The following is a 14,288-nucleotide window of genomic DNA, read 5'->3' as shown; positions in this document are numbered from 1 at the left end:
TAATACAATGAACAAATCAATTTAATATGTATTTCTTTCAAAGTAAAATTTCATTTTATATGTCCAAAATCAATCAGGTACTTGGCAACCAAGAAAAATTCACACAATTTTAAAATAAAGATTTTACAGGCCATATTTTCTGCTCATAATCCAATAAAACTAGATATACAAAGTTAAAAAATATCAAAAGATTCCTAAATGCTAGAAATTAAGAAACCCATTATTAAATAATCCTCAAACAACCAAAGAGGAATAGAAATTAAAATTACAAACTGTTTAAAAAATGATAAATGTAGACTCCTTTATTCTAAAACCTATAGTACCCAGCTAAAGCCATACTCAGGAGAAAATTAATATCTGTAAATGACTTTATTGTTAAAAGAGAAAGACCTAAAATGAAAGAATTCTACATCAATTTTAAAACATTAGAAAATAACATTTAAACCCTAAGGAAACAGGAAAAATAAATCAATAGAATACAAACCAAGTAGAAAGGACAAATAAATCCAAAATTGCTTCTTTGAAAAAGTCAATAAAATTAATGCACCCCTTGCAAACCTGATTAAAGAAAAGAGATAACAAAATTATGTAAGATTAGAAATGAGAAGGGGATAAAACCATGCATACAGGAGAGATTGAAATCATTCTATGAGAACATTGTAAGTAACTCTATGGCAACAAACCTCAAGATGAAGCAGAAAACTTGACTATGTCAATTATGGAAGAAATTGGAAAGATGATTTAAGATCTGCCATTTTAAAGTGCAGCAGGACCAGACTGTCGTGGCTGATAGTAGAATTCATCAGTGTTGTATGAGAGGAGATAAAGATGGGAGAAAGCGTTGGGGAGGGCAGAAACTGGGAGAGGGGAAGTGGAAGATGGGTGCGATAGGGAAAGAGTTTGAGACAGCTTCCTCTAAAGTCCCTGTCTCTCCAAACGGACACACCTTTAATGATTGCATATTTGTGTTCAACATAGACACTATCATTTGTATAGCCAAGAGCTGTTGCTTGTAGTTTGGGGTGATGGTAGAAAAACTGCCAGAATATAGGTCCCCAAACCCTTCTTCTCTCATCATGTCCTGTCCCCATGCAACCTCATGTTGGTGCTGTGAATCTGTAAGTTTAGAGATCTTTTACCTACCCATTCAGCAGCTGGCTGAGGCGAGGAAGCCCTGGGGAAGGTGGGACAAGATCACTCCAGGAGCTTTCCAGTCCCATGAGATGAGGTGAAGAGTTGGCAGGGGTTGGGGGAGATGGGGGGAGTTGGTGGGAAAAGAAAGCAATAATCTCATCCAAATCAGCCGAAATAATTTTTTATATCCAAATAGTTTTCCTCTTCTGGAGATCCAGTAAGCATGACTAAAAGACAGTTCCCAATCAGACCCAATGCTTTGGGTGGACAGTCTCAAAGGGCTTAATGAAGACAGGAGGGGATTTTCTAGGGCAATGAATGGGGTCTCTGGTTCTAGTTATCTGTTGTTAAAATACTTTGGGAGTCTTGCCTCCATTTTGGGTAATTGAACCCCTTCTGGAAACCCAGCAGAGAACTGAAGCCCTTATCCTAATAATATAGAGGTTTTCCTGCATCCTGGGATGGGACCACCTGATCTTCACACTCCCTTCCAACCTTGGGATTCTCTGAACCTCCCTGTCCTAGGAAGGACAACTCCAGCACTGTCCTAGCCTGGAAAACCCCAGCACTGAAGGGTCATTTTTTTTCCTTGTCCAAGAGTGGTGTGCTTTCTGGCAGATGAGAGAACAGGGCAAGAGGTTGGAGAAGAGTGAGCCTTAGAAATAGTTTCCAGACACTGTGGAACTATTGGTTTAAAACTGCACCCCTTAGTGCACATCACTGTGCACTAAGTTCTCCAGTAGCCCCAGAGCAGGTCCTCCTGATTCCAGTCATGCTACTCTCACTTTTCTGAGTGTCCTCCATTTCCTGAGGGTCTTCATGCCATCACCCAGCATGTCAAACCCCTTTGCTATGTCTGTTGCAAGGGACTTGGTGGTGTCTGTCTGGGCCTGTGCACTGCCCACCGGTTTGTAAGCATTAATATGTTGACTGTCTCTATCAGGGATCTGCAAAATACAACTTGGGGACCAAATCTAGCTTACCGCCTGTTTAATAAAGTTTTATTGACACATAGCCATAATCATTCATTTACATGTTGTCTATGGCTACTTTTGTGCTATAATGACAGGGTTAAGACTTTGCCAAAGAGAATATATGGCCTCCCATCAGAAAATATTTACTATCTGGCTCTTTACAGAAAAAGTTTGCCGACCCCTGATCTATATATACATTTAAAGACCAAATGAAAGCTATTGACTGTAGTTGGGAAACCAAATTATGAAATTCATAGATAGTTGTTTGTCTTTCCACAGTCAGGGCTACCTATCTGTCTTAAATATCATACACTTCATAAAGCTTCCCATGCTCACAAGCAAATAGAAGAATGAAGTACATTTCCCAAGCTTTTTACACATGGAACTCGGGTACTTTCCTTACCTGAAATCTCTGCTTAAAGATGCTGGTTTGATTTGTCCCAGCAATCCCATTACTGGGTATATACCCAAAGGATTATAAATCATTCTATTGTAAAGACACATACACACGTATGTTCATTGCAGCACTATATACAATAGCAAAGTCTTGGAATCAACCTAAATACCCATCAGTGATAGACTGGATAAAGAAAATGTGGCACGTATACACCACGGAATATTATGCAGCCATAAAAAAGAATGAGTTTGTGTCCTTTGCAGGGACATGGATGAAGCTGGAAGCCATCATTCTAAGCAAACTAACACAGGAACAGAAAACCAAACACTGCACGTTCTCACTCATAAGTGGGAGTTGAACAATGAACACATGGACAAAGGGAGGGGAACATCACATACTGGGCCCTGTTGGGGGATGGGAGGCAAGGGAAAGGAGAGCACTAGGACAAATACTTAATGCGCTTTTTACACATGGAACTCGGGTACTTTCCTTACCTGAAATCTCTGCTTAAAGATGCTGGTTTGATTTGTCCCAGCAATCCCATTACTGGGTATATACCCAAAGGATTATAAATCATTCTATTGTAAAGACACATACACACGTATGTTCATTGCAGCACTATATACAATAGCAAAGTCTTGGAATCAACCTAAATACCCATCAGTGATAGACTGGATAAAGAAAATGTGGCACGTATACACCACGGAATATTATGCAGCCATAAAAAAGAATGAGTTTGTGTCCTTTGCAGGGACATGGATGAAGCTGGAAGCCATCATTCTAAGCAAACTAACACAGGAACAGAAAACCAAACACTGCACGTTCTCACTCATAAGTGGGAGTTGAACAATGAACACATGGACAAAGGGAGGGGAACATCACATACTGGGCCCTGTTGGGGGATGGGAGGCAAGGGAAAGGAGAGCACTAGGACAAATACTTAATGCATGTGGGGCTTAAAACCTAGATGACAGGTTGATAGGTGGAGGAAACCACCATGGCACATATATACCTATGTAACAAACCTGCATGTTCTGCACATGTATCCCAGACCTTAAAGTAAAATTAAAAAAAAATAAATTTTAAAAGAGATACTGGTTTGACCTAAACTAAGAAATGCTTATCATCCATAATAAAGTCATATATAGGATTCTAATTTATTAATTCCTCCCTGCTATGGAATATCGCCTTGCCCCTTACAAAGACCACTGAATGGCCAAGACTCCTTTAGATAATTCCATGCCCCAGTTGTCCCTGTTTTGACTTAAAATCCCATCAGTGTAAAATTCTTCTCTTTGTGGTCATTAGCCTCTAGCTCAGCCACTAGAGAGCCTTCCCTTCCTAGCCTGTGTCCCCTAACTTACCCCCCTACTCTGTGTCTGCTTAGGACACTCAACAAGTTTAATTTTATAGCATCTATGATTTAGTTTAACATGCCAAGAAGATCACCTGTTAATTACCTTTCCAAAAGACTACTGTTTTTGTTTTAAGTCAACAACATTTAAAACACACTCCTTATTGCTAACTCCGGAAATCTTACTGTAATACCAACTTCCCTTAATGCCGCACAATAGGTAGTTATGGAGATTCAGGCAGAGAATGAAAATCAGCTTAGGGAAAGAAAGTTACAGGTGTGCTTGGTTCTACACAGGTGCAAGGAGAGGCAAAGAAAGTGAGTGCTGCAACTGATTGAACCAGAGCTGAGAACACAGGGAGCAGACATCAGGTCAGACAAAGAGCATTTCTTCCCAGAATGCGGCTAGTCACCACTGGGGGCCTTCTCTTCTTCACTGCTTTTCACCGTCAGGTAGTAGATGCGGTTGGCCTCGGGGTAGGTGACTTTGCTGAGTGGGAGCCTGAAGATGGCCGGGTTGTTGGTCGTCAGGAGCAGGAAGATGATGGTGGCAAGGCAGAAGGCCCAGGTGCCTGGTGGCACGCCCACCTGGAAACAAAAGCATTGGGGGCTGAAGAAGTTTCCTAGTTTCCTGTGTTTGGCTGGGGACCCTGGGGGAAAAGGATGTGATGGGCATTGAGGATGGAGATCCTCCCTCCAGTGAAGGCATTGATATTCCCAGATTTGCAATGTCATAGTAGTTGGTCAAAGAATTTGGGGCTGGATGCAGTGGCTCATGCCTGTAATCCCAGCACTTTGGAAGGCCAAGGTGGGAGGATCACTTGAGCCCAGACCAGCCTTGGCAACAAAGTGAGACCACGTCTCTACAAAAAAATACAAAAGACAGCTGGGCATGGTGATGCATGCCTGTAGTCTCAGCTACTCGGGAGGTGGAACTGGGAGGATGGCTTGAATCCTGGGAGGTTGGAGCTGCAGTGAGCCAAGTTTGCACCACTGCACTCCAGCCTGGGCAACAGTGCGAGACCCTATCTTGCAAAGAAAACAAAAACAAAACAGATAATTTGAGGCACAATCAGAATCTTTCAATGATGGAGCTGCAAATTGGTCCCCCACATCCAGTCACACAGCGCCATCTTTCCGTCCGTGTTTTCTGCTGCTAGTTACATTGCAATCTTTCTACACACACACCCCTCCCTCCCCTAGAGGTACATGTATGCAATTGTCAATCCTCCTCTGGACAACCTTAGATAAACCTTGACAGATGTTGTGTGAGCACCAGCTACCGTTATCCCCTCAATGCTCCTTTACCAGACCCCACAACCCCGTATGTCCAGAAGCTCTGGGAAGAGCACTTTGGGGTAGTGTTCAGGAGAATCCACACTTACCACTGACAAGATGTTGGAGATGGCTGCTTCCATGTATGCACAGAACAGGGCTGTGGAGGAACAAGGATCACCAGAGTGAGCTTCCCAGGGCCTTCACCCTAAGCCACTGCCATTACCGCCTAGGGAGCCCAGACCAAGAACAGAAGCCCCACCCTCTCCTGCAGCTCAGATTCTGCACCACGCCCTGACATCTGGCATGCTTGCCTGGCATGATTTGTTATCTCTGTAGATAGGTGAGGCCTGTCTCCCACCAGACTGTTCATTCTTCAGGTAGAGATTAAAATTTATATTTCCTTTTGTCCCCTCCCTGCTTCTATAGTGGTCTTGCATAGAGTCAGGGGTCAATAAACATCATTTGCTTGTCTACGCTGATGGTAGTGAAGAGCTAGTACAGGCTGGATGATTGTCTGTTGTGGGGGAAGAGTGGTCAGACTATATGAGCTCCTGCCGAAGTCCCTCCTATTCAACACTCTGAGCAGCTGTGATGCTGCTTGATGTTCACCAGGTCTCACCAGGGCTGAACCTTATTGGACCCCTGAACCAGTCCCCAGGAGCCAGGCAGCTGGGTTCCCCCATGGGAGCTGGGTCCTGAGGACAGCCAGGAAAGCTTGTCCACGTAGCTGGTGCCTCTGGACAAACTCCTTCTGCCCTGCAGCTTTGCTCTTTCTCCTTCTCTATCCAGAACACCCCTTCTCTCTGTTTGTCAACTCAAATCCTACCAGAAGTGTTGCGATAAACCCTAGCCTCCCCCTGTAGGCTTCCCAGACGATTCCAGCCACTGGAATCTGCCACTTCTCTGAAGGCCAAAGGCAGTTACAGTCTGAACCTGAAAATAACAGGCACTTTTGACTTGACAAATATTTACCAGGCCCACTATCTCCATGCCCAGCCTCATGCTGGCTGCTGAGGGGGGTACAAGGAATATGGAAGTCATTCTTAGTTTCCATGCATACGTGGGAAAAAACAAAAGAGAAGCTGTTCCAGATGGTTTTCTTCTGTTTCCTTGACTCTAGTTTTATTTATTAATGTCCTATCCTGCTTCCAGAGAACAATGCCAGGAGAGGAGAGCTGGTGGGAAGCTGGGGCTGGGATTGACTCTCCCTTTTGCCGTTAATAGTTATCTTCTAGGGCAAGTTAATTAGCCCCTCTGAGCCTCATTTCCTCATCTGTAAAATGGGCCAGGCAGGCTATGCCTGGTGGTATTCTTGAGGGGGTTAAATGAGTTCATATATTTATATAACAGGGTATGGTGCTGGGATACAGGTGTATGAGAAGGACTATGGCTGATTTCTCTTCTGGCAGCATATTCCGTATTTATGGAAATCGAGCTTGCATAATGTTGTTATGATTTTTAGTGCTCCTAGTACATCACCTCACTGGATCATTCCAACAACCTTTGTGGACGCTGCAGTCTTAGTAATTATTTGTGCAATTACTTCTCTTCTGCTAGGCTGTGGCTTCATGAGGATGTAGTCACCATGGTAACTTCTATGCCTAGACTAGGTCCTGGCACTCGATGGTGCTGTATAAACAGTTGTTGAATGAGCAGTTATAGAGAGCGGGAATGCTGTCATTAGCACACAGGGAAATGCATATGTGATTCCCTTGTAAACTTTACAACACTGTGTAAGTGTAACACCATTAGGTGGTTGTGATCCCATTTGACAGAAAAGGGACCTAAAATCCCAGCTGTTAAGGGCAGCACTGGCATTAGGACGCAAGCCATTGGACTTTCTGTCACTGCTGAACAGTATTGATTAGTGGTTCCCATGGGTTTCACAGAAACAAGAGGGGAAGGAGTAGCCAGAGTAACCTGGTTGTCAGCTTTTCTGAACACCTACCACAGATGAGGGCCAGCAGGTGAGTCTGCCAGGTGAGGGCATAGAACATGCCCCCGATGGCGATGCAGGAGAGGACGCAGTTGTAGCTCCAGAGGCCTGTGTAGATGGTCTTGAAGGGCGTGGCCACGGACAGGGCTGTGGGACAAGGTGTGGTATTTCTGTTTGATTCTGGGCCACAGAACAAAGACCACCCTGGGGCTGGTGCCAGGTCTCAGGGTGGCCTCCATACTGTTGTTCACCCCACATCTCCAACCCTGCCCATCAAAAGAGCCTCTACAAATGGCATCTGGTCTTAGGAAACCTTCAATGAGAAGAGAACAGTGGTTTCCAAATCAGTTATCAAAGCCACAGGCTTTACTTGGAGGTCTATTTCCTCCTAGGTGAGAAGAGGCAAGAAGGTGGGATTCTAGGCCCCATCTTACTCCTTTGACTACAGCAACTACAGTCTTAGCAAGAAAGATTCCAAAAAGCTTTGGAAGATTTAAACAAATATTTGTAAAAAGTTGTTTCAAATGGTCCAGAAAAAGATTTCTTTACCCTTATGGATATATGTAGATAAAGGAATGATACAGCAGAAGGAGTAAGATGTGAACAGTGGGTACATCTGGGGAAAGAATTTGCAGATGCCTCATATTTTTATTTTTACCATTTTTTGATGAGTTTAAAATTATTTCCAAATAAAAAATACTTTAAAAAAATTTGCTTCCAAAAAATCTTTGAAAAATATTGGAAGAAGTCTAAAACGGGTTCCTACTCCCAATGCTACTACCCCAATCTCTGACTCTGCTGTCAGAAAGAGCAAATACCTATCTAAATGTGTGTACATACATATACGTAGGTAACAATATTAAATGTGTGTACATACATATACGTAGGTAACAATATTAAATGTGTGTACATATACGTAGGTAACAATATTAAATGTGTGTACATACATATACGTAGGTAACAATATTAAATGTGTGTACATACATATGCGTAGGTAACAATATTAAAACACATTTGTCAAATGGCAATCCAATGTTTGAGGACAATTTTCTTTGTATCTTACCAAAAATTTCAAAGTGCTGGGCCATTTATTATGTCACAGTTGGTCTTGGTTACTGCTCCCGCCCCCATCCCTGTGTCCCTCTAGCACCCTCAGCTCCAGGGGCTCAGTTTGCAGGCCAACTTTGTTCTTACCCCTTTGCATCTCTCCATGTTTTTGTTTGTTTGTTTGTTTGCTTTTCTTCTTCTTCTTCTTCTTCTTCTTCTTTTTTTTTTTGAGACGGAGTCTCACTCTATTGCCCAGGCTGGAGTGAAGTGGTATGATCTTGGCTCATTGTAACCTCCGCCTCCTGGGTTCAAGCGATTCTCCTGCCTCAGCTTCCTGAGTAGCTGGGATTACAGGGGCCCACCACCATGCCCAGCTAATTTTTGTACTTTTTAAATTTAATTTAATTTAATTTTTTAGTAGAGATGGGTTTTCATCCTGAGCTCAGGTCATCTGTCTGCCTTGACTTCCCAAAGTGCTGGGATTACAGGCGTGAGCTACCATGCCTGGCTCCCTGAAAGTATTTAAAACTCCAGGGAAGAGAATGTCTGGAAGATTTGCTGTATGTAGGGAAGAAGTGACCTCAAGTGAATTATCCTGAGGACCTGAAGAAAGGGAGCTCTGTCTTACCTGCTAGCAGCCCCACGATTGAGCCAATGGCTGCATGCAAGCAGATGAGTGGCGAGGAGATGAACAGAGCCACCAGGAACACACCGCCTGTCCAGGGATTGTCACAGCCATACACCTGACCGACCCCAACAGGGATGGCTTGTAAGAGCTGCAAAGTTAACAGAATACAGGTCACTGGAGCATAGACTAGTAATGCAAAACCAGACTCAGGGCCAGATTTGATCCATTCCTTGGGGGAGTAATGGAGTGGAACAGGAGGATGACTGCACCTTCCAGTGTGTGAGAGAACACGGGAGGCATGAGCTGGAACAAACAGCTCCTTACTCCACCACCCAGCAGGCATCTGAGCATCCCTCATGCAAAGCCAGGGCCCCCAACATGGGCTGGGCGTGGATGCTTCTGAGGAACATATGGCTTCTGCTTTGAGGGGACCAGAATGCACCTCCTCCCTAGAATGCCACTGGGAGTTTCAGGGCTCTTGGGGATTTCCTCTAGACCTTCTGAAATCCATACAAATATTCTAGGAATATTGAAAATATAATAGGCCATTTTGATATATGATTTGACTAAAAGTCACCCAGCCTGTTGGTAGCCAAGTACAGACTAGAAGCTCTGAGCTTGACCCCTAGCTCAGGTCTGAGGTCTTTGTCACCCTTGCTGTCTCTTTGTCAAGCCACTGCTGACACATCCTCTTTGCTGGCCCCTGGCCAGTCACAGCTACCCAGGGGGTTGTGAGCCCTTGGAAAGGAGGAGTAGGTGTGTCCCCTGCTCACGAAGACTGCATAGCATGGTGGAAAGGTAGTATGTGGAACATCTGGAGAATGGCCTGAAGTCCAAACATCCCTGAGCCTGAGAGTAACTTGGTGGTGCTGGAATTGGGGAGGATTTGTTTGGCAATGCTGTCAGATGACTTTTCTTCAGCCAGGCTGAATTGTGGATATTTTTGGAGTCCTTTGAGGGCAGAAGAAGAAAGGAGGGAGAATGGCAGGGCAGGCAGAGCACTGGCCTGGGAGTAGAGGGCTCCAGCTTCCACCAGGGCTCTGCACAGTTCATTGTGTGGCTGTGAGCATGTCACATCCTCGTCTATAACATGAGGAGGCTGGCTTGGCAGATGATCTTCCAGCTTTAAGACTCTGTAGTTCTTTTCATAATTGCCAGGTCACATGACCTCTGTGAGGCCAGGGCCCTTTATACCCAGGTACATCATAGGTGCTTAACAAATAGGAATTGATTAGGTCAGTGGTTCCCAAACTTTGCTGTACAGTAGAATCCTCTGGGAATCTTTAAACAAATACTGATGGTCAGCTCTTCCCTAGACATTCTGATTTAATTGATATGGGGCATGGTGGGGCTCAGGTGAGTCTGGCATGCACTGGAGATGAGTTACGGATGATCCACTGTGGATGTTGCTATAGATGCTGGGAATAATTTAGTTTTTCCCTTTGGACCAGATTTTGTACTTTTTTGACAATTTGATTTAATTCTGGAATAAGTATGATTTCTTCAGGGAGTATTATTTGAAGAGCCTAGAGGGCTCTCAAGCTTTGCCCACTCTTGTATCTGAATGAATGGCCTTTTAATAACCAAATGCTGTTTGGACCAGAGTCTATAATCTTGTGAAAGGAATGGCAAGGGTGGGGTGCTCAATCATATTTATAGAAACCCAGAAAACACTTTGTACCAGACCGGGGAACTCAGCTTAAATGTTGGGAACAGGCTGGAAGTCTACTTAATAAATACCCCATGATTGCCAAGACCTGAGGAATGCGGGATGCTGAGGGGAGTTCACGTCCACCTTTCCATCTGGGAATGCAGATTTTAAGCTCAAGCGCTCAAGAATGAGAGGAATGAGGGAATGAGGGAATGAGGGGTCTTGCAATGGAGCCTGGGTTTAGAATGAAGCTTCCTCCACTGGGATCCACATTTCAGCCTGGTGAGCTGTTCCCCAGGTGGCCTTCCCTCCCAGCACGCTGCTCCCAGGCTGCAGCTGACACCCTGGGTGAAGGGCAGTCAGGTGTGCCATGGAAATTTACTGAGCACCAGGCCTTTTCCACACTCCTCATAATTCTTATGTAGCAACAACAAGCCGGTTAAACAAAAAGAAAGGCCTTTCTCTGTTGTTTCAAAGAGAAAGAGGGAAGTGGCATTGATTCTTCAAAACTCAGATCCAGAAGGTGGAAAGAGAAGGAACGTGGTTGTCACAGTGGTGGGCTGGTGGGGTGTTAAGGGGCTCGGTATGGGCCTCAGGATGCCTGGGTTTGGTTCCTACCACTTTCTAATTGCTTATTTTGAAGGTGAACAAGAGGCATCTTTTCTCTGTGACCCATACCACACTGGTCCTCTCGGTGCTGGGTTGTCCGGCCTAGCAGTGTGGAATCGGGGCTCGGAGAGACTTTCTTCCTGCTGGTGCCACACATGCCCTTGGCCATTACTTGGGCAATACCTCATGCATAAGGATCAGGGACAGCCTGTGGCCTGATTGTCAGACAGCCTGTCACCGATGCTCCTGGCAGAATTTTGAGTGTTGTGCCTGTTCCTGCTCTGCCTGTTTTCCACCTGAGAAGGTGGGCTTTCCCTTAAATGCAGAGCTCTGTCTTTTCCATGTTCTTGGGTTTATGCCCTAACACTGCCACTCGTGCCCCAGCCCCAGCCTCAGACACAACTTGAAAAGGTTTTGCATTGTTTGCCGCACTGTTAACAACCACGGCTGGGGAAGCATTTCCTTTTCTGCTGGGTTTAGGTTTAGAGTGTGGCTGTCCCTGGAGGACCCTGGAGTGGTAGCTCCAGAGCTGAGCACAGCAGCAGGCTACACTGAGGTTGCAGCACACCTAGACGGGCAGGACTCAAGCATCGTATCACACAAACAATATTTGAGGACTTAGGTTATGATAGCAAATATTCAAAAGACTATTGCAGAAACAATAGCCTGAATTGCTCTAGAAAGCAGACTGGAACCAATGGGTGAAAGATAAAGGGAGATGGATTTCTGATGAAGGTAAAGAATACCCCAACATGACAGGGTGGATTGCACCAATAAGTAGGGGATTTTGCCTCACTGAAATTGTTCAAGCTGCATGTACATGTCCTGCCTTGGACTAGGCGGGTGATGGTTCAAAGCTTAGGCTTTGTGTCAGGCTGCCTGGGGTTTAAGAACAGGCACTATCTGCAGTTGGACTTTGGGCAACTAACCCTTTCTGTGCCTTAGTTTTCTCACCTATAAAATAGTGATAATGGTGGTACCTACAGTATTAGGTTATATTATGAGGGCTAAATGAGTTAATATGTCAAGGGCTTGGAACAGTATCTGATACATAGTAAGCTTGCTAAGTATTAGCTATTAGCTATCTCTGTTCATTAACAAGGCCAAAGTTTTACAATTCTATATATTTAATCTTATGTTAGATCTTCACTACATTCCTATATCTTCAATGTCTAGAGATCAGCAGAATAAATGAATATGTACATTTACCACAAAAGGACAGAAAGCAGGGTTTCTCCCCTTTGGCCCTATTGACACTTTGTTCTGTATTACTCTCTGCAGGGGCAGGGGGAAGCTGTCTTGTGCATCGTAGGATGTTTGGCAGCGTCCCTGGCCTTTACTCATTACATGTCAGTGGCACCTCTCTAGTCTTGACAATAAAAATGTCTCCAGACATTGCCTAATGTCTCCAAGGGGCAAAATTATCCCTGCCTGAGAACCACTAAGAGAGAAAGTATATAAAAATTAACCCTCTGCCTTGTATGCTAATGCCTTTAAAATCCCAATTTTAAATGTTTATTTTAGTATCTTGCCCCTTTATCTGACTATACATTTTATCTAATATCTTTTACTCAACTACCACGATTCTGTACTGTCAACGCTTATCTGTTCACTTGTGTGTTGGAGTTTCCCTGTATAGAATGCAGGCTTCATAAGAGCAGGATGTCATCTTTGTGTGTTCTCAGTATCTGAAAAAGTATCCAGGCCATGTTACTTGTTCAATAAGTACTTGTTAAAAGGATCTATGGACATGGCAGCAACCTTTTCTGATACCCTGCTGAGGCCCATCATCTGGCAGAGATGTTTCTAGAGAAGCTGAGAGCATGGGTAATCCACAAATTGGTTGGCAAGAAGGCCTGCAGTGGAATATGGGGGTCTCAACTCATCACCACTGGGTAACTTACCAGGGGCATTTCCATTTCTGTCCAGGTGATATTGGGCACTGAAGACACAGGCTCTACCAGTGTTGTGGGGAAGAAGAGGTTGTAGTGGCCTGTGGCTGCAAGGTACAAGGTGACTGCAATGTTGAAGGGCAGCGTGAAGACTGGGAGGTCCCACTTGCTGAAGACGGAATTCAAGGCACTAGAAAGAACTGGGCTGCAGATGGAAGAGACAAAGGGTTAATCCCTGTGACATCCTGAGGTCTACATTGTCTCAGCAGCTCTGGCCACTGTATCATCCACTGACTCCTCTCCTAGGCACAGCGTTTCTGGCCCCCTTGAGACTCCAGGGTTCCACTGATCTGGGATAGGGAATAAGGTATTCAATTTCAGCTCTTACCTTTTTTTCTTTTCTTTTGCCAATTTATTGTCATCTGCTTCATAAGCTTACACCACTGAGAAACAAAATTTAAAAATATCGTAACTTATTTTGAGTAAAACACTTTATAAAATAATGGAACTATTTCCTTGTTTTTTAAACCGAGAAAACTAAACAAAATGTGACCCTTACAAAATATAACAAACAAAACTAAACAAAATGTGACCCTTACAAAATGTGTTGCCTTTGAATCACCAAGGTGTACAATGACTATTGTTCAGGGCTGTGATAACATTTTAGAAGACTGACCTAGGAGGATGCTGCAATGGCATATGGGCAATTTGCAGGTCTAATTTCAGCAAAAATACTTGGAGCTACTCTGGAAACTGCCAGGGGAAAAATAGGACCTTCAGTTGTTTTACCCTCTGTCTTCTTCACTTTTTCCTTGGAAAGAGAATGGATGTTGGAGACAGACAAAGCTTAGTGCAAATCCTAACTCACTCCTATGGGTACAGGCTGAAGGAACATTGTTAGGTAATTAATCTCTCTTAGCTTCAGTTTCCTCTGGAAGGCACCAGCCACCCTAGACACCCAATACCCCACATCACCCATACTCGGTGACCTGCTGGGCAAAACCTGAAGTCGCATGATTTGTTTAAATGGTCTGCTTTTAATGAATGACCATGAATTTCAAAAAGGCATTTAAGACTTCCTGAAAACCCTCCTACACATCCCTCGCCAATTAACTCTCCAACTTACTGAGACAAGTATTTCACATTTTCACCTTTCTCCTCAAATCTTTACTGTCTGCTTCCCTTTAGCCTCAGCCAACCACCTGGCTTTACTTCATTAAGAAAATAGAAGTGACAAGATGAGAAAGGCTTGTTTTCCCAGCCATAAAATCCACAACCTGTCTGCTTTCTTCCCACATACTCTGCCTCTCTGCCTTTTTCACATAATTGAAGCATCCCTGCTCCTTCATCAGGACAATTCTTTTCCCTTTTCTTTGGATCTAATCTGC

General features: G+C 44.1%; 1 protein-coding gene across 3 annotated transcripts in view; it reads right to left on the bottom strand.

The window, feature by feature from the left end:
• The window catches only part of SLC14A2 (solute carrier family 14 member 2), a 70,869-nt gene that overhangs the window by 33,657 nt on the left and 22,924 nt on the right, over nucleotides 1-14,288 (bottom strand). For all 3 annotated transcript variants that reach the window (XM_017857856.1, XM_017857854.1, XM_017857855.1), the window contains exons 6-10: nucleotides 12,913-13,105; nucleotides 8,749-8,896; nucleotides 7,086-7,220; nucleotides 5,245-5,294; nucleotides 4,273-4,447 (exon numbers count right to left, since the gene is read on the bottom strand). In XM_017857856.1, the coding sequence (XP_017713345.1) occupies nucleotides 4,273-4,447; nucleotides 5,245-5,294; nucleotides 7,086-7,220; nucleotides 8,749-8,896; nucleotides 12,913-13,105 (701 nt within the window). The remainder of the gene's footprint in view (nucleotides 1-4,272; nucleotides 4,448-5,244; nucleotides 5,295-7,085; nucleotides 7,221-8,748; nucleotides 8,897-12,912; nucleotides 13,106-14,288) is intronic.

This window comes from Rhinopithecus bieti, unplaced genomic scaffold (assembly GCF_001698545.2).
Source record: "Rhinopithecus bieti isolate Rb0 unplaced genomic scaffold, ASM169854v2 scaffold_42084, whole genome shotgun sequence".
Classification (NCBI taxonomy): Eukaryota; Metazoa; Chordata; class Mammalia; order Primates; family Cercopithecidae; genus Rhinopithecus; species Rhinopithecus bieti.
The sequence above is the reverse complement of the archived record's forward strand: the minus strand, read 5'-3'. Positions and strand labels throughout refer to the sequence as shown.